General features: G+C 46.2%; 1 protein-coding gene across 2 annotated transcripts in view; it reads left to right on the top strand.

The window, feature by feature from the left end:
- The window catches only part of DHRS7C (dehydrogenase/reductase 7C), a 37,863-nt gene extending 24,968 nt beyond the window's left edge, over positions 1-12,895 (top strand). The window contains exons 6-7 of one of the 2 annotated variants that reach the window (XM_065563298.1): positions 6,882-7,037; positions 10,815-11,649. In XM_065563298.1, coding sequence (XP_065419370.1) covers positions 6,882-7,037; positions 10,815-11,086 — 428 coding nt within the window. In that variant the 3' untranslated portion in view covers positions 11,087-11,649. Of the gene's footprint in view, positions 1-6,881; positions 7,038-10,814; positions 11,650-12,631 lie in introns of those variants that run through there. The other variant, XM_024101683.3, reaches the window with a different exon arrangement.
- The last annotated feature ends 647 nt before the right edge of the window (positions 12,896-13,542 follow it).

Raw genomic sequence — 13,542 nt, forward strand, 5'->3', positions numbered from 1 at the left:
GACATATTCCTGAGATTCAGGGGCCATTACCAGCCAGGAAAGAGAAGCCACAGAGTGTCGTTTTTAGTCTTTGTGGCCTCATTGAAGAAATCATCATCTACATGGAATCAACAGGACTTCTAGCAACATGGGGTATCCCGTGTTGGAAATCCACAGCCAGGATCTGCTCAGCAGGTTTTTAAGGAGTCCTATATGTGACAGAGGAAGGTTCTCTATAACTTGGACTCTTGTAAAACATTCAATACAATGCCACATGGGAAGTTATTAGTTAAATGAGAGAAGATGGGGATCAGTATAAGAATTATAAGATGTGCAAGGAACTGGCTAAACAGGAGAGGACAATGGATTGTGCTGAAAGGAGAATAATCAGACTAGAGGGTGGCTACCAGTGGAGTTTCTCAAGCACTGGTCTTGGGACCAATCTTATTTAATATTTTTATTAATGACCTTTGGCACAAAAAGTAGGAGTGTACAATAAAATGTGCTGAAGATACAAAGAGGCATCATCAACACAGAGGAAGATTGTAATATGCAGAAAGAACTGGATGGCCTTGAAGACCAGAGTAACAGAAATGGGAGGAAATTGAATAGTATGAAATGCAAGGTCATGCATTTAAGGTTTAACACTAAGAATTTCTGCTACAAGCTGAGCCAGTTGGAAGCAACAGAGGAGGAGAGAGACCTGCATATTGTGGTTTATCATAGGATGATAATGAGCCTCCAATGTAATGTGGCTGCAGAAAACACAAGTGCAATCCTGGGATATATCAAATGCGGGATTTCCAGTAGAAATAGAAAAGTATCAATGCCACTGCACAAGGCACTGGTAAAACCGCCATTGGAATATTGTGTACAATTCTGGTCACACGTTCAAAAAAGATGAAATCAGATTGGAACAAGTGCAGAGAAGGGCTACTAGAATGATCAGGGGAACAGAGAACCTGTCTTATGAGTGGAGACTCACAGAGCTTGGCTTGTTTAGCCTAACACAAAGCAGGCTGAGAGGGGATCTGATTGCTCTCTAAAAATAGAGCTATGAAAACTATTTAAGCTAAAATACAATGTTGTCACAAGAACAAATGGGTGTAAACTGGTCAGGAACAAATTCAAACTGGAAATTAGAAGAAGGTTTTTAACCATCAGAGTGGTGAGGTTTTAGAATAGCCTCCCACTATGAGTTGTGGGGCAAACAACCTCATTAGTTTTAAGAGCAAGCTGGATACATTTATAAGTGCAGTTGTATGATGGGGGGAAGACTGGTTCAGCAGCCCTGGGGGTCCCATTTGGTTCATGTCTTATGTCCTAAAATCTCATGTTTTAGGGCTTCAGCTGGTCACTTGCAGGGGCCAGAAAGGGATTTTTTCCCCTCAGTGTATTCTGGTTTTGGAGGGCTTTTTTGTTTGTTTCTTTTTCTCCTTGCTCTCAAGCTTCAGGATGGCCATGTCTGGAGATGGGACATTGGATGGGGAAGGCCAGGGCCCTGAAGTGGCACTGAGAATTTTCTCTCTCAGATGCTTAGCTGGCTGGTTCTTGCTCATATTCTCAGGGTTTAACTGGATCATGAAAGATTTGGGCACAGGTCTCTTGCCAGGATCATCTGGATATCTCTCACTAAATCATTTCCCTATCATTGCAGGGGCCTTGGGCACTGGTGTACCTTGTTTCCTCCAATTCTCTCCCTGTGACTCACAATAGTTTAGTCTCCTGTTGGCTACAATATTTTGATTTAATTTCTGTTGTTGGATTGAGTTGGTGAACTGTTATATACAGGAGGTCATACTAGATTACTTAGAGGTCCTTTCGGGCCTTAAAGTCTATGATTCTTTAATCTACCCAACAAAGCCAGAACCAAAGCCAACAGCTTGTAGTTGAAGCTAGACAAATTCACACTGGAAATAAGGTACAAATAGTTAACAGTGAGAGTAACTGGAACACTGAAACAGCTTCCTAAGAGATGTGGTAGCTTCCCATTCAGTTGCAGTCTTTACATCAAGACTGGATTTGTTTCTAAACGACACACTATAGTCCAACCAGAAGTTATTGGGCTCAGTGTAGGAGTCACAGGATTCCATGGCCTGTGCTATGCAGGAGGTCAGACTAGCTGATCATAATGGCCCCTTCTGGCCTTAAATTTCATTAATATATGGTGATGAGCATCTCAACAAGCATCCACATAAGACACAGATGTCATGGTGTTTTGTATTCACCCAGAGCTGGGGACAGGAAGGAGCTTAGGCACTGTAAAGGGAGTAGTGATGACTAAAGGAGTGACATCATGTGGGGAACCAAAACATGAGGGCATTTGCTTCTGGAGTAACAAACCGCTGGAGCCAGATCCTTGCCATTTGGAGGAAGCTGTGTAATGGGCCTTTAGAAAAGGAGGCATCATATCCCAATATGCTTCACCAAGGGACATCCTCTACAAGCAGGGATCTGTGTAATGGCAAAGGAAGAAGTCACCATTTGGCACCAGATACCTCATAGGAGATCCTGTGGGCCAGAGGGGCAGAAAGCCCTCACTGGAGTCTGGCTTGTTCACTGTGAACTCAGTAAATTCCTACATGCCGGATGGGATTACTAGGGTTACCATACATCCGGATTTTCCTTGACATGTCCGGCTTTTTGGGCTTCAAATCCCCGTCCGGGGGAAATCCCAAAAAGCCGGACATGTCCGGGAAAATTGGGACATGCGGGGCCGGCGGTGCTGGGCCGGGGGCTGGGGCCGGGCCGGAGGCCGGGCTGGCGGTGCTGGGCCGGGGGCCAGGGGCCGGGCCGTCGGTGCTGAGCCGGGGGCCGGGGCCGGGCCGGCGGTGCTGGGCGGGCCGGGGGCTGGCCCGGGGCTGGCACCCCAGGGCCCGAGCCGACCCAGGCTGGAGACGCCTCCTCCCCCCACCCCCCCCTTACCTGCTTCAGGCTTCCCGCGAATCAAATGTTCGCGGGAAGCAGGGGAGGGGGCGGAGTTGGGGTGGGGACTTTGGGGAAGGGGTGGAGTTGGGGCGGGGGGCATGGGTGGGGCTGGGGGCGGGGCCGGGGCCCCGTGGAGTGTCCTCTTTTTGGACACTCAAAATATGGTAACCCTAGGATTACATTACAAGTGGATGGGGTTCTAGTACAGGCAGGGTTGGATACAGGAGCAGTGTTCATGGAACCTTGCTCTCTTCAACAAAGAGTTCTGGTCCTCTTTCTAGGCTTGGAAGAGACAATTTCCCTTCCTTGGTACCAGCCTAACCAACACATTCATTTATAGCAATCTACAAAGAAGCAGGATGTGCAATCAGTTGGCCAGACTGGAGAGGTACCTATTTTCAAATTAACATATTAACACATTAAGTTTATGCAAAGTTAATTTATGTGGGTGTTTCCTCCCATTCACACACAAACACTCTCTCATGAGTATGGAAGTGCTTTCAGTCTGGGCCAGCCTGGTTCAGAGCAGGCTATAGGCTAGAGCCTGGGTGCTGCTTTCACCTTGCATTGAGGATGCCGGCTAATTCTCCAGTGTTGATAGTCTTCCAATGTCTTCTCACAAGTCCCTGTGTGCCCAGAACAACACACAAGTTTCCCCATAATTCACTTAAAGTGATCCAGCTGACTGCAGCATTAAAAACCATTCTGTCCCCAGAAACACACAGAGAAGTGCAGCATCAGTAAGGACACAGTAATTTGGGTATGGTTTGCAGTGTGGCTGCTCCCACCCTGACAAGGTTAATTGGGGTGCTCAGGCCCAAGTGCTGATCAACTAACTCTGCAGTGAAGACACCCCCTGTCTGGACAGTTCTGTTTGGCTCGGTTTCTGTCTTTCTTCTACTGTCCTACTAACACACATTGCTGAAGTATCATGAGCTCCAAAGGTTAAAAAATTATAGGTCAGATCCCAAAAAATCATGAAACTTTAAAAAAATGATTATATCAAATTTCTGGATCTGTCTTTTCCTTGTTGATTCCTTCCCCCATCCCAGTATGTGTATGTGATAATTAGAGTTGCCAGCTGTGACATACCAGGATACAATCCAGATCAATGAGTAGCTGTGTCATCCCACCCTGTAATCTGGGGTGCCCTTTACTCTGCTTTGCTTTGCTGCTCCAACCTGGACTGCTCACAAACAGCCTCCAGCATGTAAGTCACTCCCAGCTACATCTGTGTGTGCTCCAGCCAGCCAGTCACACCTTGGCTCTTCCCAGCCTAGGTTATGCTGCAGGGTGACCCCAACACACTCCCAGGTTTAAGTTTTCCTCCAGAAATGTATGTTCTATACTGCCCAACCCTCTACTGGACAGTACAAATATGTTAAGTCCCTTATTCGTTTAACAGAATAATATGCACACAATTTGTTACCCCAAATGAAGGTACCCAGATGCTTCAACTTGAACACACTGGATTAGATAAAATAGTAAAACAAGTTCATTAACTTCAAAGAGCTAGATTTTAAGTAAGTATAAATAATGAGGCATTAAAGCCGGAAGTGGTTACAAGGAAAATAAAGATAAAACACATACTGGTGCCTAACTTAATAAACTATGTTAGATTCAAAGCAAAGTTTTCTCACTACATGCTTTCAGCAGTCTTGCTGACCAAACTCATTAGGTCAGGACTCCCTCCCACCCCCAGAGTCCAACCACCTCTTCCTTTGTCTATTCAGGTGCAGTGAATGTGATGGGCAGTGTGTGTGTGTGGGGGGGTGCCTTGGGGTGTTTGCATTTCCTTTTTATAGTTTCAGTCCCCCTCTTCAAAAACATCCAGCTGAGAACCAGGAGCCAAAGAGTCTATGTGGAAGGACAGTCTCTACTGTTTTTTTTCACCTGTTTGAACTTCCTTTGTTTTCCTTTCTGCTTGATGACTCTGTTTCCTGCTTAAATGCAAATTAAGGCAAGCACACATTCCTTTCTTTATTTAGGACAGACCTGACTTCTGCCTGGGCAGGGCTGTGGGGTTTGGAACATGTGATAATAACACCAGACAGAGGAATCTTATAATTTCACATACAGTGTTGCCATACATATTTTACCAGGACAATACTGACCAGCCAATTATGATTTTTCAAATGATACCATACAAGGTGTAGGTCTGGCTTAACATAAGTGACTTGCCTCATTTCTAGGTGGGCATGACTGGAAAGGTGAATGGGGGCTTGACAAACTGTATGCTAGAGTCAGGATAGTGCTAACTAAGATAAGCAGTAGCACCCTGATGCTAATGACAACGGACAAAATAAAACTGGAATGTAAAGATCAGGTTCCCTGTGAACAGCGCATGGATAGAGCATGCTGTACAGGGATTGGTTACTTTGCAGGAACCAATCCCTGTACAGCATGCTCTATCCATGCGCTGTTCACAGGGAACCTGATCTTTACATTCCAAAGTAACCAATCCAATAAAAAATGTGTGATTTAATGTAAAGCAAATACAAGTAATGTGTTAATACATATAAAGGAAGAGGTTTTCTGTGTAACTTTGGATATGTGGTATGCCCTATACCCACCCCTACCTTCGAGTCTGATAAACACAGAGTAGCTTTGCTGTATGTCAAATAAAGGAACCTGAATGATGAAATCCAGAATAGAACTGAGTGTTTTGGATCCCAGAGAACTGGATGAAGTGTTCTCCCAGAACTGGAAAAGGGGTTCTGGATAAGCCAAGTGGAAAAGGTCTCAGAGGGAATCTCAACAAAAGGCATGCTTTGTATAAAGATTATTAGAATACTGTGTAGGATGTAAATACAGGGGTGTATTCAGTCACACCAACTCTCCCAGATTTATGGAGGGAGGTGATTCTGTTCCCAGCAGCAGGAGCCCTCGCTGCTGTCTGATGGTGCAGAATATTCAGCTTTTCTTCAGACCCCCAAATCCCATGAATTAATTCTGGCTCTCCCACCCTGACACCTACCTAATCCCCAGCCCTGCCACTAATTATATGCCCCCACTGCATGTCAATGCTTGCCCAATGTCTGCACCCCCACCCCGCTCAGCAATTAATTCTGCTCCTCAGACTTCAAATCAATTCTGCCCCCATATCTGACAGTCACCCAGGCCCAGCATCTGTCCTGTGCCCCCTCTAGCCTATACCTCTGCTTCTGCTGCAGCTCTTGGGGGATCTTCACAGCCTGCTTGCAGGCCTTGGAGGGTCAGCTCCAGTTGGCCTCTCTTCACTCCCCCTCCTCCTTTTCCCAGGCCTGGTATTGCAGGATTCGGGGACAGAAGAGCAGGTAGCAGAGTGACCCATTACATGGAGAGCTGCCCTGAACTGCTGGGATATTTCTGCTCCTTCTCCCTGCTCTCCTACACAAAAAGTATTCTCTGGCTCCCATGGCAGGGGGGAAAGTTCTGCCTGCCCCCTGCCCCTACTTCCTGAGCACAGAAGCCAATCGGAGGTACAGGCTGGACTGGAAATGTGTGATGGCTGGTGTTTCTCAATAATGCTAGCCTAGCTCCAGCAGGGCTCAAAATTGGGTTATTCGATGAAATGGCTGGAGCTGGCAACTATTTTTAACTCAGACACCGATTAACAGATTTCCTTGTAAATTCTTATAAAAATTATTCTGTATGCAAAGAATAAGCGCTATAAGTTTGGGGAGATACAATCTATTTAACCAAAGCGGTTAAATCCCCGGTTTAAACCTTACATTCAACTAAACTATGCTCAACTTAGCTATGGAATGATGATCAGTGCTTTCATAACTGTGTCTGTATGATGTACCACTGGGTGTCCATTTCACCTGTCCTCAGTTGCAGAGTGAATCTCTTCGATCGTTGACTTTGGTTTCCTCTCCTCTCTCTGGAAAACTGTTACCATGTGCAGGCAGAGTTACGAAGCAGAAATGTCAAGGCATAAGTCAGTGTTTCTGCATTTTATAAGGCTGTTTCTCCTATTGCTTTTCTCTTAGATGCTGCTTCTAAGCACGCTGCACAAGGATTTTTTGATTGTCTTAGAGCTGAAGTGGAAGAATTTGATGTTTGTATCAGCACCGTGAGTCCAACATTCATCCGTTCATACCATGTTCAACCAGAGCCTGGCAACTGGGAGGCCTCCATTTGGAAATGTAAGGTTCGAAGAACAAATGAGAGCCAAAGGAGTAGTAGAAGTGGAGGATAGTGAGGTAGGGGGTGGGTGGATAAAGGGAGACAAGAGGACCATGTTTTAAAGTGGATCAGAGCTGATCAAAAAGCTCTGGAGAAATGTTGGTGCATGGCAGCAGAGTCCACACATTACTGCAGGGTAGATTTGCATCCCAGCTTGCTGAGAACTAAGGGTATGTCTACCCAGCCTGTGGAAGTGAGCTTCTCAGTCCAGGTGGACAGCTCTAAAAATAGATGTATTGACAGCTCTTTGAAGTTGCAGTTTGGGCTGGAGCCTGGGCTCTGAAGCCCACTCCCGTCCTTAGACAAACTATAAGTGTTCATTGAGACAAGCCCCCAGAGAGAACAGATGATGGGGGCAGAATAAAAGAGAGATTGCATAAGTCATGTGAGCAGTGTAGGGAGAGGAGGGAGAAACAGGGGAGAGTGTAATGGAGTGTGTGAAAAGAAAGGTGCCAGGCAGAGAAGTGAAAGTGAGGGGGCTGTGATGGGGAAAGGAAGTGGAGATGGGGAAAGGTGTGATGGGAGCATGGAAGAGAAGGCCAGCAAGAAGGGCAGGTGAGGAAGGGAAGAACAGTGGAGAAGGAATATAATTGGGGTATTGAGAAGAAACAGTGAATGAGTTCAGCTTGGGTGACAGAAAAGACCATGCAACTTTACTCACCATTCTGCCAGAGGAGTATTCGACTGGGAAAGCTTTTGCAGCCAGTTGATTTGATCCTGTATCGCCAACCCAAAGCACTGAGCCAGGCCCCTAGAAATCATGAGAATGACTTAAAAGTACTAAATGTTGGGTCTGTTTCTTTACCATCTGGTCTCAGTCTTTAGTTTTCACTCAGTTCACCTTTTCAGGCTTTTCCTCATGTCAGGTGGGCTAAAAACTGGGTGTTTGGTGGTCCGTGTGTGAGATGAATTTGATGGGTCTGAGCTCTGATGACTCAAGCTCCCCAATGTACTTTGCCTTAATGCGGTGGCTTCCAAACTTTTTGCCAATATGACCCTATTTTAGTGATTTATCCTCCTGCGACCACAGACAGCAAAGAAAATGCCATTTTGAAGAGCAAAATGGCATTCTCCACACAGTGTGTCTTCACATGCATTGTTTTGTGTAGTCCATTGGTTCGACAATGATGTTTTCATGCTAGCTCTTTTTGTGGATTCTGGAGTGACTCTGAAGTCCAAAGTGTGACACGTATGCTTGTGAGCAGATCGGGCAGACAAAGTCATTGGTGAGTGTCTTGGTAGCTATAGTAGTGGTATGAACAGAGGTGAAAGTAAGCCGGTACGGGCCAGTACAGAGGACCGGTAAGAAAAGGTGCAGTAGCTACCGGCAAGAAAATGGAGCATTCTCTCCCTCTCTGACTCCTCCTCCTGGCTCCAGCAATATTGAGGGTCCAGGGGCCCGGCTCCACGAATGTTCAGGGCCGGGTCTCCCCCCTGGCCTCACCTGCTGCCCCCCCGCGCCTCCCCTGACTGTGGGCTGGCCCCCCTTTGCTGCCCCCATGCACCTCCCTTCTGTGTCTCTCCCTAAATCTCCATGCTGCCTGCCTGCATTAACTGCCACCGCAGGGTCCTAGTGCCACTCCCACTACTGCCAGGGCAGGCTGCCCTTCCCCCTCAGACCCTTTCATTTTCTGGTAGGATCCTCCACCATTACAGCCGCCCCCCCTTGCCCGCAGTCACCGCTCTTGCCCCACTCTGGGCAAGGGAAAGCCCCATCCCCCACCCCCAGTGAGGCTGCAGTGAGGGGCAGCAGCACAGGAGGAGGCATGTGATGGCAGCCCCTCCGGCATGGCACCCACCACAGGGGAGGCGAGGGGCATTCCTGGACCTGAGAGGGGCCCTATGAGCACGTGCAGTGACAGTGTGGGGGTGAGTGTGCTGCCAGGGGGGAGAAGGGGGTCCTTACCCCAGAGCTCGCTGCTGCTGGCAGGGAGAGGGCTGGGTGGAGTCCTCCTCTCTGGCTCCAGTCCCAGGGCAGCCTGCCTGCATCCCAAACTCATCCCCAGCCCTGCCCCACCCCAGAGCCCACACCCCCAGCCAGAGCCCTCATCCGCCCACACCCCAACCCTCTGTCCTAGCCCTGAGCCTCTCCAACACCCCAATTCCCTCATCTCCAGCCCCAGCCAGAGCCCTCATCCCCATGCACCCTAACTCTCTGCCTCAGCCCTGAGTCCCCTCCCACACACCAAACCCCTCATCCCCAGCCACACCCCAAATCCACCCCCAGCCTCACCCCACAGCCCTCACCCCTGCACCCCCTCTTATCCCCAAACTCCCTCCCATAACCTGCACCCCCTCTCTCTGCACTCCTTCCCATCCCCAAACTCCCTCCCAGAGCCTGCACCCTGCACCCCTCCTGCACCCCAGTCCCCTGCCCCAGCCCAGGGCCTGCACCCCAGACCTCCTTCCCCATCCAAACTCCCTCCCAGAGCCTTGGGCAGGTTGGGGGTGGAGTTGGGGGGGCAGAGTTTGGGCAGGGGCAGGTTCTGGGCACCACCAAAATTTCTACAAACCTGCCACCCCTGCCAGCAAGAGCTGGTGCGCCATACTGGGGTGGACCAGCTTCCTGAGGCAGCAATTTAAAGGGCTGGAGCCCAGGGCCCTTTAAATTGCCGCCAGAGCCCCACTGCCAGAGCCCTGGGGTAGCGGCGGCGGGGCTCGGGTGGCGATTTAAAGGGCCCAGGGCTCCTGCCGCCGCTACCGCCCTGGGCCCTTTAAATCACCGCTGGAGCCCCACTGCCGCTACCCCAGGGCTCCGGGGACAATTTAAAGGGCCTGGGCACAATCATCCGCAAAGAGTGCTTCTCTTATTAGAAGACTGAACCGTCATGTCTGTATCTGATGTATATGCGTCTGTTGAGCCTGTTTGTAGCATGGTTGAGAACTTGGGTGAAGAAGAGATTGAATAATACCAGGGCAAGGACACAGCCTTGTTTGACTCCATTTGAAATGGGAAAGGAGACAGTCAGATCTCCATTAAAAAGTACCTGACTTTGCATCCCCTCATGGAATAAATGAATGATCTTTACCAGTTTTGGTGGGCAACCAAATTTGCTGAGGATCATCCATAATCCTCCTCTGTTGACTGCATCAAATGCTTTTGTCAGATCAATGAAGATACTGAAGATACTGTTTTTCTATATGTTCAAATATATTGATTTCAATTACAACACAATACAAAGTGTACAGTGCTCCCTTTATATTATTTTATTACAAATATTTGCACTGTAAAAAAGATAAATAAAAGAAATAGTAATTTTCAGTTCACCTCATACAAGTACTGTAGTGCAATCTCTTTATCATGAAAGTGCAGCTTATAAATGTTGAATTATTGTTTTTTTTACATAACTGCACCCAAAACCAAAACAATGTAAAACTTTAACACCTACGAGTCCACTCAGTCCTACTTCTTGTTCACCCTATTGCTAAGACAAACAAGTTTACATTTAGAGGAGATAACTTTTGTAGCCAGCATTGCAAGGCATTTATGTGCCAGATATGCTAAATATTCATATGCCCCTTCATACTTCGGCCCCCATTCCAGAGGACATACTTCCATGCTGATGATGCTCATTAAAAAAAATGTGTTAATTACATTTGTGACTGAATTCCTTGGGGGAGAATTGTATGCCTCCTGCTCTGTGTTTTACCCTCATTCTGCCATATATTTCATTTTATAGCAGTCTCAGATGATGACATAGCACATGTTGTTCAATATAAGAACATTTTCACTGCAGATTTTACAAAACGCAAAGAAGACACCAATGTGAGATTTCTAAAGATAGCTACAGCACTTGACCCAAGGTTTAGGAATCTGAAGTGCCTTCCAAAATCTGAGAGAGACGAGGTGTGGAACATGCTGTCAGAAGTCTTAAAAGAGCAACACTTTGATGTAGAAACTACAGAACCCGAACCACCAAAAAGGAAAATCAACCTTCTGTTGGTGGCATCTGACACAGATGATGAAAATGAATGTGTATTTGTCTGCACTGCTTTGGATCGTTATTGAGCAGAACCCTCTATCAGCATGGAAGCATGTCCTCTGGAAGGTGGTCAAAGCATGAAGGAGCATATGAATGTTTATCATATCTGACACATAAATACCTTGCAACGCTAGCTACAACAGTGCCATGCAAATGCTTGTTCTCACTTTCCAGTGACATTGTAAATAAGAAGCTGGCAGCATTATCTCCCGTAAATGTAAATAAACTTGTTTGTCTGAGTGATTGGGTGAACAAGAAGTAGGACTGAGTGGACTTGTAGGCTCTAAAATTTTACATTGTTTTATTTTTGAGTACAGTTATGTAAAAATATAATAATTCAACATTTGTAAGTTGCACTTTTATGATAAAGAAATGGCACCACAGTACTTGTACAAGGTGAATTGAAAAATACTATTTCTTTTGTTTATCTTTTTTACAGTGCAAATTTTTGTAATAAAATAATACAAAGTAAGCACTGTATATTTTGTATTCTATGTTATAATTTAAATCAATATATTTGAACATGTAGAAAACATACAAAATATTTAAATAAATGGTATTCTATTATTGATTAACAGTGCAATAAAAACTGCAATTGTGATTATTTTTTTAATCTCTCAATTAACTGTGATTAATTTTTTTAATCGTTTAACAGTCCTAATTCATAAACATATTCTTCCCCCCACCCCCAAGTATCCCTCCACAATAATATCCCCCGATTGCCGGCTTCTTTTGATATTGACAATATATCACATAAAATGTATATTCAGAACTATGCATAAAACACCAAAGGCCTGACTCTGATCGCTCTCTCTTGGAATCAAAAGTAATTCCATTGACATCACAGAGCTCTATACAACAGGTACAAGGACATTCAGAACCAGGCTTTTATTCCTAACAAAGAAACAAAGACAAACATGTAGGGTTGTGTAGGGTGTGCATGTCTCCTGAGAGGAGAGTGAATGCTAAGTGATTATTATGTGGCAGTGAGGAGTTACCTGGGTACCTTAATTGCATTTCCAGACTTTCTAACAGTTTCTAAGGGGTTTTTCCTTAATTTACGGGAATTCTATAGCTCTAAGTGTAATATTTTTAGGTGCTGGTGCTGGTGGTGGCAACTGGTAATGTTACCTGAACTCCACTGAAGTATGCTTTTAACCTTCTTCTTAAACAAAGCTTCTTGTCTGAAAATTTCTTCAGGGTTTTAAAAACATTAAAGATGTGCTCAATGTTGGAAAGGCCTGTAGACTTTCCAATTCACACAAGGATTATGTGTATGGGAAAAAGGAAGCCAGGAGAAAGAGGGAACAGAAGGAGATCTTTTTAGAGGAGAGCTGTAAAACGATTAAATGAGCTGGGGATGGAGGGAGAGAGGAGGGGATGGGACAGATGGAGGGTGGGAGTGGGAAGAACTAGGGATTCAGGAAGCAGGTTGGGGTCTTCTTAGCACTAATTCACAGCTGGTCTGTCTGCTGCTCCATCGCTCCCCAGGTCTGCCTCAGTGCGGCTACACTTTTGTCCTGCTCCACACCATCTGGCTGCTGCTCACTCCTCTCTGGTCTGATTTACAGTCTTTTTCAGAAAGCTGGCATATGGCGTGCATCCAATGGAGGTTGCTGAGGAAGTTCTGCGCACAGTGAGCAGAAAGAAACAGGAGGTGTTTATGGCCAACGCCATCCCCAAGGCAGCTCTTTACATTCGCACTTTCTTTCCGGAATTGTTTTTTGCCATCGTTGCGTCTGGTGTTAAGGAAAAGCAGAGGGTAGAAGAGAAATGATTTTGTTCAGCTCTTTTTTCTGTTTGTGGCCTGAATAAAGTCTGTGTTTCAAGAGTGAGCATTTTCAGCTTCCCTTTCAGTGAACAATAAAGCTGCCAGTAAAGCCAGGTTGCTGCCAGACTACAGCAGGGACTAGCACAAATGCCTTTAAAGATTGCACCTCTCCCAGAGCCCGTGACTAAGATAAAGTGGTTCTGTTATTTGTATTAAAGTAGCACCTAAGGCCCCACTGTGCTGCATGGACACAGAGTGAGAGACAGCCCCTGCTCCAGATACTGGACAGTCTATAACTAGACAAGACAGACAGAGGATGGAGGGAAGAGTGCTAACCCCTGCTGGGGCTCCCCCGAGACCTCTTCCACTCATTTTCCCAAGTACTCAGTTCAACTCCAGGCATTGTCACTCAGGTATTTTTATTTGGCATCCAGCAATGCTAGGCTGAGTTGATCAGACTCAGACCCAGTGGGATGGATGCAGGGTATATCAGTTCCAAAGTTACACAGAAACCCTTTTACTTTATATTCATTATACATCTCATTGCATTTACTATACATTGCATTACATGTTTTTGGATTGGCTTGGTTACTTTGCAGGAACCAATCCCTGTGCAGCATGTTCTGTTCCCAGCTATGGTGAGTACAGCCTGAGGGCCAGGGGGTGAGTTGGGGGATAGCTCAAGGGCATGAATATATGTGTATAGGGCAA

The sequence above is a fragment of the Chrysemys picta genome, chromosome 12, assembly GCF_011386835.1.
Source record: "Chrysemys picta bellii isolate R12L10 chromosome 12, ASM1138683v2, whole genome shotgun sequence".
In the NCBI taxonomy this organism is placed as follows: domain Eukaryota; kingdom Metazoa; phylum Chordata; order Testudines; family Emydidae; genus Chrysemys; species Chrysemys picta.